This window comes from Hemiscyllium ocellatum, chromosome 33, assembly GCF_020745735.1.
Source record: "Hemiscyllium ocellatum isolate sHemOce1 chromosome 33, sHemOce1.pat.X.cur, whole genome shotgun sequence".
Taxonomy (NCBI): Eukaryota; Metazoa; Chordata; class Chondrichthyes; order Orectolobiformes; family Hemiscylliidae; genus Hemiscyllium; species Hemiscyllium ocellatum.
The window spans coordinates 13,666,431-13,686,092 of record NC_083433.1 but is presented as its reverse complement, the minus strand read 5'-3'; the positions used below and the strand labels follow the sequence as shown (position 1 = coordinate 13,686,092).

Genomic DNA, 19,662 nt, shown 5'->3' with positions numbered 1-19,662 from the left:
AAAGCTATATTACCAGAAATTCAATATCCATGGATGTTAGTTTTGAGTAAAAAATCATTGCAGATGCGGGAAATGGGCCATAAATGTCTGTTGGAGGCAATTCTCATAAGTAGTTTGTAATTTTGCATCGATTTTGCATGGCCGTGAGATGTCACTCGTGGTCTGAATGTACAGGCCAAGTGAACATGAGGGTTCTTGTAGCACAGTGGAAGTGTCCCTTTCCTCTGGGCCAGGAAGCCTGGGTTCCAGGCGCACACTTAGAGAGGAGGGAGCTCTCCTTACCCAGGATAGAGCTCAGCTACATCGCGTGCTAGAAAACAGACAGGTCTGGAGCGATACCCGATTCCAGTAGTTGGGAGCAGATAGGGTCACAGAGCTGCACAGAAACAGAACCTTCGGTTCAACGTGTTAATTCTGACTCCAGATATCGTAAATAAATCTTCGCCCATTAGCCAGCATTTTCTCTCTCAATTCTTCCAATTCACGTACCCAGATGCCTTTTAAATGATGTCATTGTACCAAACTCCACCACTTCCTCTGGCAGCTTGTTTCATACATGCACGACCGTCAATGTGAAAAAGCTGTTCCTTTCATCCCTTTGAAATCTAGCCCCTTAAACCTATGCCCTCTAGTTTTGGACTCCACTACCATGGGGAAAAGGCCTTGGCTATTCACCCTATCCCTGTCCCTCATGATTTTATAAACCTCCCTAAGATCACCCTTCAGCCTCCGACACTCCAGGGAAAATAGCTCCAGCGTATCCAGCCACTCCCACCAACACAAACCCTCCAACCCAGGCAACATTCTTGTAAAGTTTTTCCTGAACCTTTTCAAGTTTCTCAACATCCTTCCTATCACAGGGAGGCCAGACTTGAATGTAGTATTCCAAAAGGGGCCAAACCATTGTCCTGTACAGCTGAAACAAATCATGGTGGAATGCACAATAGTCATCAGTGATGATACCAAAATCATAGAATTATGGAGTCCCTAAAGCACAGAAAGGGACCGTTCAGCCAATTGAGACTGCAATGACCCTCCAAAGAGTATTCCACCCCTTCCCACCCTATCCCCATAACCCTGCATTTCCTATGACTAACCCACCAAGCTTGCACGTCCCTGGACACTATAGGACAATTTCCCATGGCCAATTCACCTAACCTGCACAGCTTTCAAGCATGGGAGGAAACCAGAGCACCTGAAGCAAACCCACACAGACACGGGGACAATGTGCAAGACTGTTGCCTGAGGTTGGAATAGAACCTAGGTCTCTGGTGCTAACCACTGAGCCACAGTTTCGGTCTCCTTTCCTAAGGAAGGATGCACAACCACAGAAGCAGTGCAAAGCATGTTAACCAGCGAAATCTCCATGGTGGTGGAATTATTTAGTGACAAGGCATTGAGGAGACTAAGTCCTTAGAGTTCTGAAGCATGAGGGGTGACCTCAGTGAAACATACAATCTCCTCACAGCAGGTGACTGGATGTGAAAAAGATTCCAGTGAGTGTAAGATGAGGCTGGGGACAGACCATTTAGGACTGAGAACGGGGCTGGAGGGGGGGGTGGAGGGTAATCCCTTCAATCAGAAGGTAATGTATCTTTGGATATATTAACCCCTTCGGAGGGTGTGTGGAGGCCCAGTCATCGGGGAGGTTTAAGACAGAAATTGATCAGTTTCTGGAGGCAAGTGACATCAATGGATATAGAGATAGCATGGGACGGGGCATTGAGTTAGATCCCTTGAACTGAATGGTGGAGCTAGCTCGATGGGCTGAATGGCGTACTCATCAGTGTAAAGAATGAAGGCTCAATTGCACAAAAAGCAATAGGGAATGACAACATGAAGAAACAAAAGCTCTGTTTGGAGGAGTTGTGAATAATATCCTCCATATATATCTTCCGTTTCACATAGTTATTGTGTTTCTCCTGCAAATATACAAATATTCTCAGCCAACCATTACCCTGTTGGAAACGATTCCCAATTCCAACAATGTGTGTGGGATTTCTCCTAACCTCTCTCTTAGGGAAGGGCTGACCAAGAATTCTATTTGGGACTCACTATATGTGGGAATCAAGTGGTGGGAACTTCTAACTTCTAAACAGAGGGTTAAAGCAAAGTGCTTTATGTACACATAAAATTCTTCCAGCCCCAAACACGCACGCAATGTTTCCAAAAATCACAGAAATTGCAGGAGCAACTCAGCAAGTCTGGCAACATCTGAGGAGAGAAAGCAAAGTTTCGAGTCCAGTGACCCTTCTTCAGAACTGACTGCAGCGCGGAAAAGTATCTCCATAAAGTGACAATTCTACCTAGGATTCCACCTAGATGCAGTGGTAGCATCCATATCCCGGAGCCTAGGAGACCCTGCTTCAAGTCCTACCTGCGTCAGGTCTCAATGGCATATATACTGAAGGTGAGGTGGGGGAACAGGGAGGAGTGAAGGCTTGGTGGAGATGGAGCCTGCAAAGAGAGAGGACAACACTTAGGCAGACAATGGTATGGGAAATGGTCAGCCTGGGGGAATTAGTAGCTGCTCACGGGGACCATCAGCTGCTGACAATGGGTTATATGCAGTAGCAGCCCATGTGACACTAAGGCCTAGTGTGTGAGGGGTTTGGGTGAGGAGATGGGAGAAGGCATTCAGGCCGTAATACGGTTGAAGCAGCACTGTGGGTGTCCCTATCCACTTCGGACCGCAGTGGTTTACAAAGGTAACTCACCAATAACTTCTCTGGGGCATTTAGGGGATTTTCAACAAATCCTGGCCTAGTCAGCGATGCCCAAATCCCATGAACACATCAAAATAAACTTAGGAGAGGGCTAAACTGTTTTCCTTCCTCTGAAAGAATGTCAGAAATTTGCTTTTGCCTTAACCTCTGGTGAGATGCCAGATGTCAGGTGGAGAATTGTGGGCACAATTCAATCTTCATCACAGAGCGTTGACACCGACATGTAATGGGTTTTGTTCCCTTACAGCAATGGGGAAGGCTTTCAAAGCAAAAATCTTGTGTGTCTGATGTCAGGGGCTTTGTAATCCTGCTTTGTACCAGCTCTGCCAATTGTCACATGAGACCTATGATTAATAAGTCAGGAAAGGCCCAGGCATTAGCTCATCTCGGGTAGGACATTGGCCAAAGCTCTGTAATTAGCCTCAGGACCCTCAGGAGGGGCAATTCTCATCTGGAACATATAGGTTGAACCCCCATTTAGTAATCGCACAGGCCTGAGTGCCTAACAATGGCAAAAATAGCCTCGCTTCTGAGGGCTAGTGTGTCAGCATTCTGAAATCAACCTCTTCAGAAATGTTATTACACAAGTCTGGGGCGGGTAGGACTTGAAGCAGGGCCTCCTCAGCTCAGAGATATGGATGCTACCACTGCACCACAAGAGTCTAGAATTGTCACATTATATAATACTAGAGGGTACCTAACATTAACAGGGAGAAGGTGAGGACTGTGGATGCTGGAGATCAGTCGAGAGTGTGGTGCTGGAAAAGCACAGCAGGTCAGGCAACATCCGAGGAGTAGGAGAGTTGATGTTTCGGGCATAAGCCCTTACTCAGTAATACCAACATCCTACCAAGGGCCTGCACCTTTTTTCTGAGGAGACAGAGGATCATAAGAGAAACAAATCCTGCCTCATTTTTTCATGCTGTTACCTTGGAGTGAACTTTGAAATAGGGAAGTGAGTTGTGTACTGAAAATAAAAAAAGTGCTGGAAAAACACAGTGGGTTAGGAAGCATCCATGGAGAGTTTCAAGTCGAGATGAGTCTTCAGCAAAGTTGTGTGTATACCTTGGTAAAGCTGCTTGCTATCTCTTGATTGATGTAAGCTAATTATTTCTTTCCCATCTTTAGAATGCAGTAGCAGAATGCAACTATTATAATGAGGCAAGTTTTTTAGGCACAAGTAAAGGGTGTGATAAAATGTTTTCCTGGGTATAAGTTTGCTTACTGAGTTGGAAGGTTCGTTTACAGAGGTTTCATCACCATACTAGATAATACCATCAGTGAGCCTCTGGTGAATCACTGATGTTAGTGAATCGCTTTCTATTTATATGTTTTGGTTTCCTTGGGCTGGTGACGTTATTTACCCCTTCCCCACTCTGAGAAAAAGAACAGGAAATAACATCACCACAGGAAATGCTGTCACCAATCCAAGGAAATCTAAACACATAAATAGAAAGCGGACCATACCACGAGTGCTTCACCAGAGACTCACTAATGATGTTACTTGGGGACGAAACATCTGAAAACAAACCTTCCAGCATAGTGAGAAAATTTAGACCCAGAACCTCAACCTGAGCTATAAATCTTCTCAAAGCTCACTAAATGCTTTCTTCCTGCCTGGATAAGTGTTTAGCTCCAAAGCTGCTCAAGGGGCTTCAGAACCATCTAGAACAAAGCAACTCACTTGATCTGGCACCTTCAAGATTCGCCCCCCCCCCACCATTATGGACACATAGTGGCAGTAGACAGAACCCAGTGGGGGATAAGTATGGATTTTATCAGGCTAGTTGAGTCTCTTGGCCTACAAGCAGAGCTGTGCAAGCATGAGTCTCATGAAATCTGCCTCGCTTGCATCCTTTCAGCTTCCGAATTTCCCACGACTCTCTGCATGTTGTTAAAAACAGAAAAGCTGCTCAAGTGAAGACGAGAAAGCTCATTATAATATTCATTGAATCTGCAGCTTCCTCTGACCAGAATGGTCACAGATATCTTATCGCCTCCTCCCACCCACCTTTAAATAGTCTATTCTACCCACCACAGAGGTCCAGTGGCAACTGTACATATCATCTACAGTTTTAGTAAAGATACTCACCAAGACTCCTCCCACAACACCCATCCAACCCATGATCCTCACCTTCTAGAAGGTCATGGGGACTGGCACGTATAAGATCCCCTCCAAATCTCACACACCATCCCAACTTGGAACTATAATCGGCGTTCCTTCAACACTGCTCACTCACAAGAGTGAGGAGGTGCTAATAGCAGCAGCCAAAGGCTGCTCCTCCAATCATAGGCTGCTCTGCTTCTGTGTCTGCTGCCCATAGGTTGACTGGGTCAGCCTATCAGCATCACACATGGGAGGGAAGCAGCCTGTAATTTATTCCTTCATGGGATGAGGGCGTTGCTGGCTGGGTCAGCATTTATTGCCCATCCCTAGTTGCCCAGAGGGCAGTTAGGGGTCACCCATGTTGCTGTGGGTTTGGAGGTACGTGTAGGCCACATCAGGTAAGGATGGCAGCTTCCTTCCCTAAAGGACATTAGCAAACCAGATGGGTTTTTCCAACAAATGATTCACAGTCATCATTAGACTCTTAATTCAAGATTACCTTTTCTATTAAATTCAAATTCTACCATCCGCCATGACGGGATTTGAACCTGGGTCCCCAGGATATTAGCTGGTTCTCTGGCTTAATAGCCCAGCAATAATACCACTAGGCCATCACCTTCTCAGCCTCCAGCTGTGAGGATTGCAGTCAGTTATGGCTTCACTGATGGCCTTAGCTGGGGGGGTGAGGGTGGCACTGGGTCTTGAATGTTGCCAGACACAGTGCCAGGCTACAAGAGTTTGCCTGGGTGGAGGGAGAGGAGGGAGGATGCTGTAATGGGGGAAGGGGAAGTGGGAGGAATCAGAGGCTTCAATGGGTGGGGCAGTGGGAAAACAGAAAGTTGCAAAGGTGGAGCAGAAGGGAAAGGAGGGGGCTGCAAGGGTGGGAGTGGGGTACGAGGAGAGTGCACAGGAAGGAGAAAAGAGTTTGTAAGGTTATAGGATACAAAGGAGGCTAGAATGAAAACAGAAGCTTTGAACCTGAAAACATGTAAATATTTAACTACCTGAGAATCGAAATCACTTTGATAATAAACAATTGAAAATGAATTAAAACCGCTAGCTTAAAGTTGCGCAAGGTCTGGAGCTACTTATACGGGGAACAATACAATGGGTGCTATTGTAATCAAATCTGTCAACAGTTAAATTTAAACCTGTGATTGAGATCTGAGATAGGGCACACTGAAACTGGTTAAAATCTTTCAGCGTTCTGTGTATTTGTGTTGGAACAAATTAGCTGTGACCACACCAGTCTGTGGAAAGTGTGGTTAGTCAGATAGCTCTTTCTGGGCAGTCTGTTAGTTATTTTGAAAAATTCTTCATTGCTAATTTACCCGTCTTGTCTCCTGCCAATTTAAATACGGTGGCATCTGGGAAGTAAATACTTTCTTGTGTGTTTGTGACTTCAAATTTAATGGAGGCTCGACAATTAAGAAAATCCATGAATTCTTCTAATCGGAGCAAGTCTAAATACTATCGATGTGTTGCTGGAAAAGCGTAGCAGGTCAGGCAGCATCCAAGGAATAGGAGAATCGACATTTCGGACATAAGCCCTTCTTCAGGAATGAGGAGAGTGTGTCCAGCAGGCTAAGATAAAAGGTAGGGAGGAGGGACTTGGGGAAGGGACAGTGGAGATGCGATAGGTGGAAGGAGGTCAAGGTGAGGGTGATAGGCTGAAGTGGGGTGGGGGCGGAGAGGTCAGAAAGAAGATTGCAGGTTAGGAAGGCAGTGCTGAGTTCGAGGGATTTGACTGAGACAAGGTGGGGGGAGGGGAAATGAGGAAACTGGAGAAATCTGAGTTCATCCCTTGTGGTTGGAGGGTTCCTAGGCGGAAGATGAGGCACTCTTCCTCCAACCGTCGTGTTGTTATGGTCTGGCGATGGAGGAGTCCAAGGACCTGCATGTCCTTGGTAGAATGGGAGGGGAAGTTGAAGTGTTGAGCCACGGGGTGGTTGGGTTGGTTGGTCCAGGTGTCCCAGAGGTGTTCTCTGAAACATTTCGCAAGTAGGCGGCCTGTCTCCCCAGTATAGAGGAGGCCACATCGTGTGCCCTCACCTTCCCTCCCCCCACCTTGTCTCAGTCAAATCCCTCGAACTCAGCACTGCTTTATGAGGAAAGGCTAAGTTGGTATCTTAGAGGTGACTTGATTGAAGCATAAACATTTTGAGGGCCCTTGACAGGGTAGATTTGGGAGAATCTCGAACTAGGGGTCACTGTTTAAAAAATTAGCAGTTGAAGGCAAAAACATTTCTCTCAAAGGTTCGTGAGTCTTTGGAACTCTTGCTGATTGGACAGTGGAAGATGAGGTTTTAAATAGTTTTACGACAGAGGTAGATACATTCTTGTTAAGCAAAGAATTGAACAGTCATCAGGGGCAAATGGGAATTTGAGGTTACAGTCAGATCAGCCATGATCACAATAAATGGTGAGGCAGGCACTGGGGCTGAATGGCCCACTACTGTTTGTGACTCATATATTGTCATGTCTCTTTGTAGTGTTCAAAAAGATTAATAAAAATAATTAATTGTTAAGAAATGAATAATTTGAGGTATAAATTAGGAAATGAACAAGTGAAGTTGAGTGTAGTTTTGTAGAACAGAAAAGCCTAGGGGTTCAGGTACATAATTCTTTGAACTTTGTGTCACACGTTGGCAGGGTAATTAAGAAGGACACTTGCCTTCATTGCTTAGACCTTTGAGTATAGGAGTTGGGACGTCATGTCGAGGTAGTATAGGACACTGGTGAGCCCTCTTCTGGAGTACAGTGTCCATTTCTGTTTTGGAAAGATATTATTAAACTGGACAGGATTCACAAGAGTTTTGCCAGGATGTTGCTGGGAATGAAGGGTTTGAATTATAAGGAGAAACTGGAAAGGTTGAGACTTGTTCACTGGAGTGTAGGAAGTTGATTAGATTAGATTAGATTACTTACAGTGTGGAAACAGGCCCTTCGGCCCAACAAGTCCACACCGACCCGCCAAAGCGCAACCCACCCATACCCCTACATTTACCCCTTACCTAACACTACGGGCAATTTAGCATGGCCAATTCACCTGACCCGCACATCTTTGGACTGTGGGAGGAAACCGGAGCACCTGGAGGAAACCCACGCAGACACGAGGAGAACGTGCAAACTCCACACAGACAGTCGCCCGAGGGGTGACCTTATACAGGTTTGTAAAATCATAAAGGACATACATAAGGTGAATGGCAGGTCTCTTTAAAGGAGGGATTCCAAAACTAGGGGGCATAGTTTTAAGTTGAGAAGACAAAAAAATCTAAGAATAACATGAAGGACAAGTATTTTACATAGAGAGTGGTTTATGTGTCGAATGAACTTCCAGAGGAAGTAATGGATGCTGGTACAATTGCAATGCTTAAAGGACATTTGAATAAGTTCATGATGGGGAAAGGTCTGGAAGGATGTGGGCCAAGTGCAGGATTATGGTTGGCATGGACTGGTTGGACTGAAGGGGCTGTTTCTGGGCTGAATAACTCAATGACTAACTGAATTGCCTTTTGAATGAACTGGTATGAACTTGATGGGTTGAATGGCCTCATTTTTTGCAATACTATCCTACTCTAGTCTGTCCAAAATGCATTGTGAAGTCACTTGCAAAAGCTGTCAAGAGTGAAAGTTGGCACAGGGCAAGGGGTGAAGCAAAGATAAATGATCCAAAAAACAGGAGAGCCACCAGGGTATGTGAGAACTGTCCTAGACCCTGCTTGGACCTCCCTCTCTAACAGCATTGTGGCTTTAGTGAGCTACATTAGACAGAGTGCCATGTTTTGAGAAGGTGGCTCACTACCTCCATAAGATGAAGGTTGTTGAGAAAGGTTGATATTTTGAGGGGATGGTGGAAGGGAGAGGGAGAGCCTAAGAATCAGAAGTGAGGACAGAAAGGTAGCTCCCAATGGCCTCTCCCAGCCATGGCCCAGCCCCATATTTTTAATCATTAAGGCAGGTTAAGAGACACCCCACCTTCCAATCTGAACCAATAGCCTGCCTGCCTGGTTTACTAACCACCTGGAACTGAAACAATCATAGCCCAGGCAAGATACGTCCTTCAAGTGGTCGGGGAGTAACCATTTAAAGGTCCATATTGGCCATGGGTTGTGAAGGTGGGTGATGGACATACCTGCTCAAAGCCACTGAGATGGCAGTAAGTGGGTGTGTGGATATCTCTCCAGTGCTAGCCCACCCAAGTACCTGCCCTTTCCACCATCTTACCCATATCGTCTCAGGAAGGGTAAGTACCACCCATCTAGCTCAGATCAGTGACCTCTCCTTAAACCTTTGATAGATGGGTATCACAGTGATTAGCCCTGCTGCCTTACTATGCCAGGGACCCCATTTTGATTCCACCCTTGGGTGATAGTCTGTGTGGGGTTTGCACATTCTCCCTGTGTCTGCGTAGGTTTCTTCCAGGTGCTCTAGCTTCTCCCACAGTCCAATGATGTGCAAAAAGAGAAACAGAAATTGCCGGAAAAGCTCAGCTGGTCTGGCAGCATCTGTGGAGAGAAATCTAAGTTAACATTTCAGGTCAAGTGACTAATTGCCTACGGTGTGGAAACAGGCCCTTCGGCCTAACAAGTCCACACTGGCCCGCCGAAGAGTAACCCACCCAGAACCATTCCCTTACCCCATATTTACCCCTGATTAATGCACCTAACACGATGGGCAATTAGCATGGCCAATTCACCCTGACCTGCATGAGGAAACTGGAGCACCCAAAGGAAACCCACGCAGACACTGGGAGAATGTGCAAACTCCACACAGACAGTCGCCCGAGGGTGGAAACGAGCCCAGGTGGCAGTGCTAGCCACTGATCCACCATGCCACCCTTAAATGACCCTTCTTCAGAAAAGATGTGCAGGTTAGGTGGATTGGCCATGCTAAATTGTGTAGGCTAGCCATGGGAAATGCAAGGTTATGGGGATAGGGCAGGAATCTGGGTGGGATTCTTCAGAGGGTCAGTGCAGTCTTATTGGGCTGAATGACCTCTTTCCATATTGTAGGAATTCTATACATCCACTGTTTGTCATCTAGTAGTATTTTTTGGGAAATAGTGCGGATCAGGTTAGAATCCGGTCATGATAACATTATGGTTGTATAGGTTACTGGTGTTCACCTCAAATCACTAGACCAATAAAACCATTTTGCCAAGCACCTACAAAATCATCATTATTTATTTCAGTCTTAAATTAATAAGTCTCGTAATACTGAGTGGTAGGATTTCGATTGTATTTAGCAGTGTTCTTAAAGTCAGACGAGTATTACATATTGAATGTTTAGATTAGGAAGTTAACTTTCTCCATTGGAATCTCAGACTTGAATTTGGAAATGTTTCTGCTAATCCTGTCATATAGTCAATATGAGTGGGTGGATTTTTCCCGGTCTTTACTCTGGATGTGCTGCAGTGTCAGCATTTCCAACGTTTGCACTCGCTCACAGAGCTGCAGTTCCGTGGGAGGTGTGTCCGTTTGGAGACCGGATAAGGCAAGATTGACAAGAGCTCAGATGCGGCTAAATTGAGGCTATGATGCTTCATGGAGGTTAGTTGGGGTTACAATGATAGGTGTCAAATTTCTGCGGAAACTTCAGTGACACAAACTGAGCCTTTTAAGAAGGATCCACAGTTATGTGGAGCTTTTCATAGCCACCAGTCATCTGGAAATACAAGAAAGTATTTTTTGAGGTGAAATAATTTTTGCAGTCTCACCATTCGGGCCATCAAGTCCAGACTGAACTTCCCTCCCAGACCCACCCCACTATCCTATCCCTGTAACCCTGCATTTCCCATGGCCAATCCACCTAACCTGCATATCTTTGGACTGTGGGAGGAAACACACACAGATATATGGAGAACATGAAAACTCCATACAGACGGTCACCCGAGGCTGGAATTGAACCCAGCTCCCTGGCACTATGAGGCAGCAGTGCTAACCACTGAGTCACCATACCATCCTGGGAAGGTAGGAAACATTTCAAGAGCTCGTGATAATGATCAGATAATCTGGTTGTGAGTGGAAATATTGGTGAGAGGTCCCCTCTTCTTCTTCAAACTGACTCATAGAATCCCCACAGTGCAGATAGAGGCCATTCAGCCCATTGAGTCTGCACCAACTCTCCAATGGAGTATTCCCCCCTCATCCCCCATCTCCATAACTCCACATTTATCTTGGCTAATCCACTGGTTTTGCACACAACAGGGAATTTACACTGGTATTGTGTACTTCTCTATCCAGCACACCCAGTAAGTAAAGAAAGACATACAATTATAAAATGATGTCGAGAGTGTGGTGCTGGAAAAGCACAGCAGGTCAGACAGCATCCAAGAAACAGGAGAATCAGCATTTCGGGCTAGAGTCCTTCATCAGGAATTATATAATGACCTCAGGATGATCACCCTGCACCCAAGGAAAGTGCAACAGATGGTGGTTAGCCAGGGAGGAGACAGTCAATCTTCAGAATTTCATAGAATCCCTACAGTGTGGAAAGAGGCCATTCAGCCCATCAAGTCTGCACCAACCCTCTGCACTGTATTTCGCCCAGACGTAGACCCCCACCTTATCCCACATTTAGCATGATTGTGGGAGGAAACCGGGGCACCCGGAGGAAACCCACGCAGACATGGGGAGAGTGTGCAAACTCCACACAGACAGTCACCTGAGGCAGGAATCAAAGCTGAGTCCCTGGCGCTGCGAGGCAGTAGTGTTAACCACTGAGACACCGTTTATTTTTAGAAATGTTATAGAATCTTTTATTTCCGCCAAAGCCTGTAGATCGGGGCTTGAGTTTGACATCTTATCCAAAAGACAGCACACCCAATAGAGCAACTGTCCTTCAGCACTGCATTGAAATATTAGCAGAACGTCTCTTGTGGAGTGGGAGTAGCACCCAGAACCTCAGAGACGAGAGAGTGTATTGAACTATGGCATACTGTACTCTAGCACTGAGTTGTTCAACCAGATGCCATAGTGGGAAGATGGAAGAATTGGCTGTGTTTTTTATTTGTTCACAGGACTTGAGCATAACAAGGTGGATCAACATTTATTGCCCATCCCTAATTGCCCAGAGGACAGTTAATATTCAACTACCTTGCTGTGGATCTGGAGTCACATGTAGGCCCAAACCAGCTAATGATGGCAGTTTACTTCCCTAAAGGGTATTAGTGAACCAGATGGGTTTTTACCACAATTACAATGATGCATGGTCGTCGTTGGTTCCCCTTTACCCTGATCAGATTATTTGTTGAATTCAACTTTCACCACTGACCACAGTAATATTTGAACGAAGAGGATTAGTCTGGATGACTAATCCAGTGACCTTACTACTGCACCACCATCTTCCTTTTTCTGAAAGAATTACATCAACAGGGTAAGCAGGGTGAGGCTAGATCCTGTGCCTTTGAGGAATATTGTCTTATGGAACTGACCCTTGTTGGAAATTATGATAGGCCATATCCTAGGATACCAATAAGAGGTTACGCATTTTTCTTGGCTTAATTCACATTCTAGTAATTTTTTGGGGGATGGTGATTTGCCTTATGTTTGAATATCTCCGTCTCTGGGACTTGATGGATTGCAGGGACTCTTGTTGTACTAGTAAGTATATTGAACGTTCAAGTGAATAATGATCCAAATTAGGTATGGTCAGCAGGATAGGTGATGAGTGACCTAAAAGTGTGGACTTTTATTCATTATTACAATGGATTCAATTCCTGCACGGGCTGAGGTTACCAGAATGAACTCTATTTCTCAACCTGTCCCCTCACCTGAAATGTTGTGATCTTCGAGTTAAACTACCACCAGATCTCTCTCTCTCTCCCTCTCCCCCTCCCTCCCTCCCTCTCTCTCTGTCTAATGGGAGAGCAGCCCTGTAGTCTGGTAAGAATATGATGACTTCTTGTTTACCTTTACACTGTTGTTGTGTGGCTTTTCTGTCCAGTGCACCCAAACAAACAAAGAGAGGCATGCAAATATAAAATGGCTTCAGGATGATAGTCTGCTCCCAAGGGAAATGCAATGAATTAGCCAGGGACTTTTGTGTGGGCAGGGAGCAAGGAGCTAATTTTCAGAATCTGCTTTGCGTCTGCATAGAATTTGGTTTGATATGATTTATTATTATCGCGTATACCTAGGTACAGTGAAAAGTTTTGTTTTGCGTGCAGAACAGGCAGATCATACCGTGCAAAAACCAAAGAGTGATAGAACGGAGTGAGGCACAGAAGATTACAGCTGCAGAGAAGGTGCACAAAAAAAAACAAGATCAATATTAGATTTGAAACTTGAGAGGTCCATTCAGAAGTCTAATAACAGCGGGGAAGAAGCTGTTCTTAAATCTGTTGGTACTTGTGTTTAAGCCTCTGTATCTTTTGCCCGATAGAAGAGTTTGGAAGAGATTATAACCGGGGTGGGGGGGTGTCTTTGATGATGTTGGCTGCCTTCCTAAGGCAACAAGATGGAGTCAATGGAGGAAAGTTGGTTTGGCGTGATGGGTTGTAATTTGCTTGTAACTGCAATATATAGAGAAGCGAGATAATCTTGCCCTTGGGACTGTGGATTTATTGGTGATAAAGGCATAGCTGGGTCTAAAGCAACATTTATTTGTTGCTGATCTCGACTTGTCTTTGAGAATATGAAAGCAAGCCAACATTTCGAGTTGCAGTGATCCATATAATCAAAACAAAATGGACAACCTCCTGATTCTAAGACTGCCAGACAATGGCCACTAAGACCTGTCTCTTGCATTGTTTAGACTAAAAACAATTGTGTTTTCTTGATGTTCCAGGGCTGAGTTTGGGAACAAAGCCATCGCCCTTAACTATCGCGACATGGAGGGAGATATGGTGCGCATTGTAGATGACATGGATGTTGAATTGATGGTGTTGGAGGCCAAAGATCACTCGTGGTTCCGAAAGCCCGATTCCGCCCCTTGGGTACTGCACGTGACTAGAAAGGATGATTTATCGGTGTACAACACAAATCCCTGAGGCACATTTGCGAACGAATGTGTTTCTCTCAAGGGACTTATGAATTGGTTCATTCTCAGTGACCCATGCTAATTATTATTCGGGTCATCACCTCTTCTTTTCAAAGGAATTTAATTCTCCCTCATCTGTACTCTTGCTCATTTTCTTTTGGCTCATCTGATGTAGGAAGATGGAAAATGATCAGTTGGACCTTGTCTGATCACCAATGCTGGATTAGGTTTGACAATCAGTGTTCTGTTTTTGAATATCTACAGATCCCTCGGGAGGGACTAGTATCCATGACCTTGATTTTTAGCTCAGAGGCACATTCTGAAAAAAAAGTTGCCATCCCCATTGTCATGCTGGGATGCGAAAGAAAAACAGGCTTTTTTTTCTCATTCTTGCATGAGTTGTGAGTGTTGCTGGCAAGACTAACATTTGATACCCATCCCGAATTACTTTTGAACATAATCACTTGCTCAGCCACTTCACAGGTCACTTAAGAATCAACAGCGTTGCAGCAGGAGTTTTGTGTAGGCCAGACCAGAGAATGAAAGTAGATTCCCTTCCCCCTAATGAAGAAAATGGGTTTTTATGACATGTAACAGTTCAGGTAGTTTTTATTGAACTTTAATTTTACTGCAGTGAGGTTTGAACCCCACTCCCCAGGACAATAACTTGGATCCCTAGGTTACCAGTCCAGTGATATTACCATAACACTACCTATGTGGTCCATTGTAATGCTGAATTTAACCACTTCCACATGTTAAGCATGATACCTGCCACTGGCAGCCATTCAGGGGGTTAGGGTTGAGTTAAGAAATTGGTTTGAAGTAGCACCGACATTGGATCGTCCCTGGTGGCACATCCTCTGAGTTGGTCTCAATGAAAATCAGATGAAAGTGGGGTCAGAAGTAGGTTATCTCACAGCCAGGGCTTTCCTCTGAGTTGTGCATTGGGATGAGGTGGAAGATGGGGGTGTGTGCATCAGGCTCACTCTCCCCTCCATCTCACTTTTCACCCACTCTCCACCTCGTAGTGCACCTTCCCTCACACACTCTCTATTACTCATCCCATTCAAGTCATGCACCATGTTGACTTTGAACTATATCACCATGGCTTCATTTGTCACTAGGTCAGAATCCTCAACTCTCTCCCTGACTGCACTGTGGGTGTACCTAACTGCTGCAGCTCAACACCGGCTTCTCAAGGGCAATAAGGGATATAAACAAATACTGGACGAGACAGCAAAGTCCCTGTCCCATGAAAGAATTATATTTAAAAAATCAAGTGGGCATTTTCAAGGTTTGTTTATTTCTCAGCATTCTTTCTGAGTTTAAAACTCATGTGCAACCCCTAACCCCAACCCATCTGCTTTTGTTTTAACATTCAGTCTTGCCTCATAACCCAGATATCTCAAACATTAATGACCAACTTCTGTCTGTTCCCCAGCATTAGACAAACTCTCCTAATGCCTGAGAGGTGAACACAACCCTCACGGAACCATCGACTGAGCACAATACACTTTGGTTCGTACACTACACTTTAAAATCTTCAGTGCTACATTTTATTTCCTCTTTTTGACTGCTGTTTTTGAGGTGACTGGGAATTGAGTCTACTATAACCCCTGAACCTCTTTCAGTTTCATTTAGAACTATTGTGCTCAGCTTTAACTGTGGGTGACTAGATAATGGATGAGATTAAATTGATAACTGGTCTTCCCTTCCAATGTGACTTATGCATTGTTGAACAACTAAGATGAACACTATTTGGTGGAGAGATGTGGGCCAAGTATTTTAGTCTGCTAAATTTAAATGATTACAACCTACACCACACTGCAGTACAAATAGTTGTGACTTGATGTTTGCGTTCTTGCATTTGTTCTGATGGAGTGCAGGACAAGAAGCTTGTCGCTCCTTCAAGAAAGGTTCAACATTTGTCCAACCCTATAACTATTAAATTGGACAGTCTCTTGCACACGTTATCTTTCATTTCATTTCATTTGTAAAACCTGAGGCTGCCTTTCAAATGATATTCTTTTTGACCATTCATGTTAAGTTTCCCAAGAGATCATTTCCATCAGGTTTGCCTTCTTGCGTTCCGAGAAGTTATCGGTATAAAGGTAAAGACATCATAGATTACAAGACCATGGGGCTACTGTCTCATTACAGAGAGACAATCGGTGGGGGTTTAACCTGAGGGCTTTTGCCCGAAACGTCGATTTCGCTGCTCGTTGGATGCTGCCTAAACTGCTGTGCTCTTCCAGCACCACTGATCCATAACCTGAGGATTGCCGTACCTTCAGGTGAGGGGAGGGATTCAGAAGGTAGGACCATCATGGTAATCTCAGCCAGTGTTGGGATTGAACTCATGTGGTTGGCATCCTCCCATGTCACAAACCAGCTATCCAACCAATCAAGTCTCCAACCCCCTTGCTTTAATTTTAATCCAACTGTTCATTCAGCACAGGAGACAGTCAGAGTCAGACCTTTATTGCACAGAGACCTAGTTCCTTTTCAACCAGTTGGATTTGTGGCAAGTAACATTTGTGCCACATAAACGCCAGGCAAAGTCTGTCTCCCACAAGACAGAATCCACCCATCTCTTCTCGACATTCAATGGTACGACCATGAACAAATCCCCACTATCAACATCCTGGAGATTACCCTTGGCCAGAAATTGAAATATATTGGCCATATGCAAATCAAATACCGGGAATCCAGCCACGAATAACTCGCCTCCTGACTCCCCAAAACCTGTCCACCATCAACGAGGCACAGGTCAGGGAGTGTGATGGAATACTCCCCACTTGTCAGGACGGGTGCAGCTCCAACAACACTCAAGAAGCTTGACATCATCCAGGACAAAGCAGCCCTCGCTTGACTTGGATTGAAATTAATTTAATTTATTGTCATGTGTACCAAGGCACAGTGAAAAGCTTTGTCTTTCAAGCAATACAGGCAGATCACAGAGTTAAGTAACATAGATAAGTAAATAATAGGTAAACAGCAGCAAAAATAAAAACACAGGGACAGGCGAAGAATGACACTGTTCATGAGCGTTTGAGTGTCACCACATCCACAAGTATCCATGCCCTCCTCCACTGACACTCAGTAGCAGCAGGGTGTACTATCTACAAGATGCACTGCAGATATTCACCAACGATCCTCAGACAGCACCTTCCAAGCTCACAACCACTTCCATCTCGAAGGACGGGGGAAGCAGATACTTGGGAAAGCCACCCCATTCAAGGTCCCCCTTAAGCCACTCATCATCTTGACTTAGAAATATATCGTCAATCCTTCAATGTCACTGGGTCAAAGTCTTGAAACTCTCTTCTGAACATCATTGTGGGTATCCCTACAGCCCAAGGACTGCAGCGGTTCAAGAAGGCAGCTCACTAGTACCTCCTCAAGGAGTAACTTGGGACGGGCAATAAATACTGGGCCCAGCCAGTGAACCACATCCTGTGAATGAAGAAGAAAATCTAGTCTAGCAGTAACTTATATTGCAAGTGATAGAGGGGAATTTCAACAATGTAGCGTCAGTGGGAGAGGTTTTCACCGGCAGTACCTATGGCCTAATGCTTGAGAATACATTTTTAGATTAGATTACTTACAGTGTGGAAACAGGCCCTTCGGCCCAACAAGTCCACACCGACCCGCCGAAGCGCAACCCACCCATACCCCTACATTATCCCTTACCCCTTACCACTATGGGCAATTTAGAATGGCCAATTCACCTGACCCGCACATCTTTGTGACTGTGGGAGGAAACCGGAGCACCCGGAGGAAACCCACGCAGACACGGGGAGAACGTGCAAACTCCACACAGTCAGTCGTCTGAGTCTGGAATTGAACCCAGGTCTCCAGGCGCTGTGAGGCAGCAGTGCTAACCACTGTGCCACCATGCCGCCCCCATTTTGTTTAAATTGAGAAGCTTAGTGACGTGGTGATGGCCTATTGCAGAAGTTGAACACTGCAAGAAGCAAATGGAATCATTGAATAGTTTTACCGTTTGGCCTGCAAAGCCAGGGCTTTTTGCTCGAGGAATTGAGCTGGACACACCCCTCCCCTGCCTGCTCTTTCCCCATAGCCCTGCAAATTTCTCTTCCTTCTGGATCTTACCCAATTTCTTTTTGAAATCTGTGATTAAATCTGACCTGACCACACTCTTAGGCAATGCATAACAACAGAAGACCACAAGAACTAGGAGCAGGAGTAGGCCATCTGGCCCATCGAGCCTGTTCTGCCATTCAATAAGATCATGGCTGATCTTCTCATGGACTCAGCTCCACTTACCTGCCAACTCACCATAACCCTCAACCCCTTTTCTGTTCAACAATCTATCTCTCTTTGCCTTAAAACCATTCAACGAGCTAGCCTCAACTGCTTCCCTGGGCAGATTCACAACCCTTTGGGTGAAGAAGTTCCTCCTGAACTCAGTCTGAAACCTGTTCCCCCTTATTTTGAGGCTATGCCCCCTCGTTCTAAGTCCACCCGCCAGTGGAAACAACCTCTTTACTCCTATTTTATTGATTCCCTTTATAATTTTACATCTTTCTATAAGATCCCCCCTCATTCTTCTGAATTCCATTGAATATAATCCCAATCTACTCAGTCTCTCCTCATAAGCCAACCCTCTCAACTCCAGAATCAACCTAGTGAACCTCCTCTGCACCCCCTCCAGTGCCAGTACATCCTTTCTCAAGTAAGGAGACCAAACCTGCACACAATACACCAGGTGTGGCCTCTCCAGCTCCCTATACAACTGCAGCAAAATCTCTCTCTTTTTAAACACCATCCCTCTAGAAATGAAGGACAACGTCCTCAATCATAACCACTTGCTGTATAAGAAAGGCCTTCCCTTATGTCACCTTCGGTTCTTTTGCCAACAGGTACAGATTTGCCACGATCTCATTAACAGAAGAGTTTGGAGGGACTGAATGGCCTACCCCTGTACCTAAGTGCAGCTGCACCATTAGCACTGTTTCTGCTTCCCCCTTCCCCTAATAAATGCCTTGAGTGCTATGCACGTTTCCTGTAAGTGTTTTGATTACTTCCTGTCATGCTATTCTCTGCCGCACACTGTCAACAATGCATCAGATGGCACTCCATCTGGCTGTGAGCAATGCCATGGAGGGTCTACTTTATTTATTCCAAAATGTTAAACTCACAGCCACCGGATTCTTCTGTTTTTCCATCATTTTCAACCACAAAAGAGACACATTCTCCAGGATGGTTAACTGGTATGCATAGAAATCTAGCAGCAGGGGTAGGCCATTCAGCCCTTTAAGGGCCACTCTGCCGTTCAGTATGAACATGGCTGATTATCCAACTCAGTCCCCTGTTCCTGCTTTCACCCCATTCCCTTTGATCCCTATAGCTCTGAGAACTATATCTAAATTGTTGGATCTGTACGCAAGGGATGTTCTCAGATGATTGCGTTTGTGGGCTTTCCCACTACTTGTTGGAGAACTGTATAAAATTGGAGTGTGCTGTCAAATCTCTATCCAGCAGCAATGCACACTTACAGCAAAGTAATATATATTTATCAATAAAGGTCAATGAAATATAGTAGTGCCCACCCCGACCCCCTACCCGCAGAGGATATGTTCCACGACCTCCCGCGGAAGCTTGAAGCCGCGGATAGGTGTGAACCCATTCAATTAAATGGGAAATGTACCTTCCTGGCAGCCTTCTTGTCCATGGTTCCAGAATGTTCCTAATAATAAATTACAGCCACAGTAAACCGCGGGTAACTGAAATTGCGAAAAACGATTCCGCAGATACGGGGATCGCCCAGTACATTATACTTGGGAGGACGAATGGCTATTTGAATTTCTCTATGGATCTTTT

General features: G+C 45.1%; 1 protein-coding gene across 1 annotated transcript in view; it reads left to right on the top strand.

The window, feature by feature from the left end:
- Nucleotides 1-15,783, top strand: part of ncf4 (neutrophil cytosolic factor 4) — a 77,009-nt gene extending 61,226 nt beyond the window's left edge. The window contains exon 10 of the mRNA XM_060849130.1: nt 13,624-15,783. Coding sequence (XP_060705113.1) covers nt 13,624-13,825 — 202 coding nt within the window. The 3' untranslated portion in view covers nt 13,826-15,783. The remainder of the gene's footprint in view (nt 1-13,623) is intronic.
- The last annotated feature ends 3,879 nt before the right edge of the window (nt 15,784-19,662 follow it).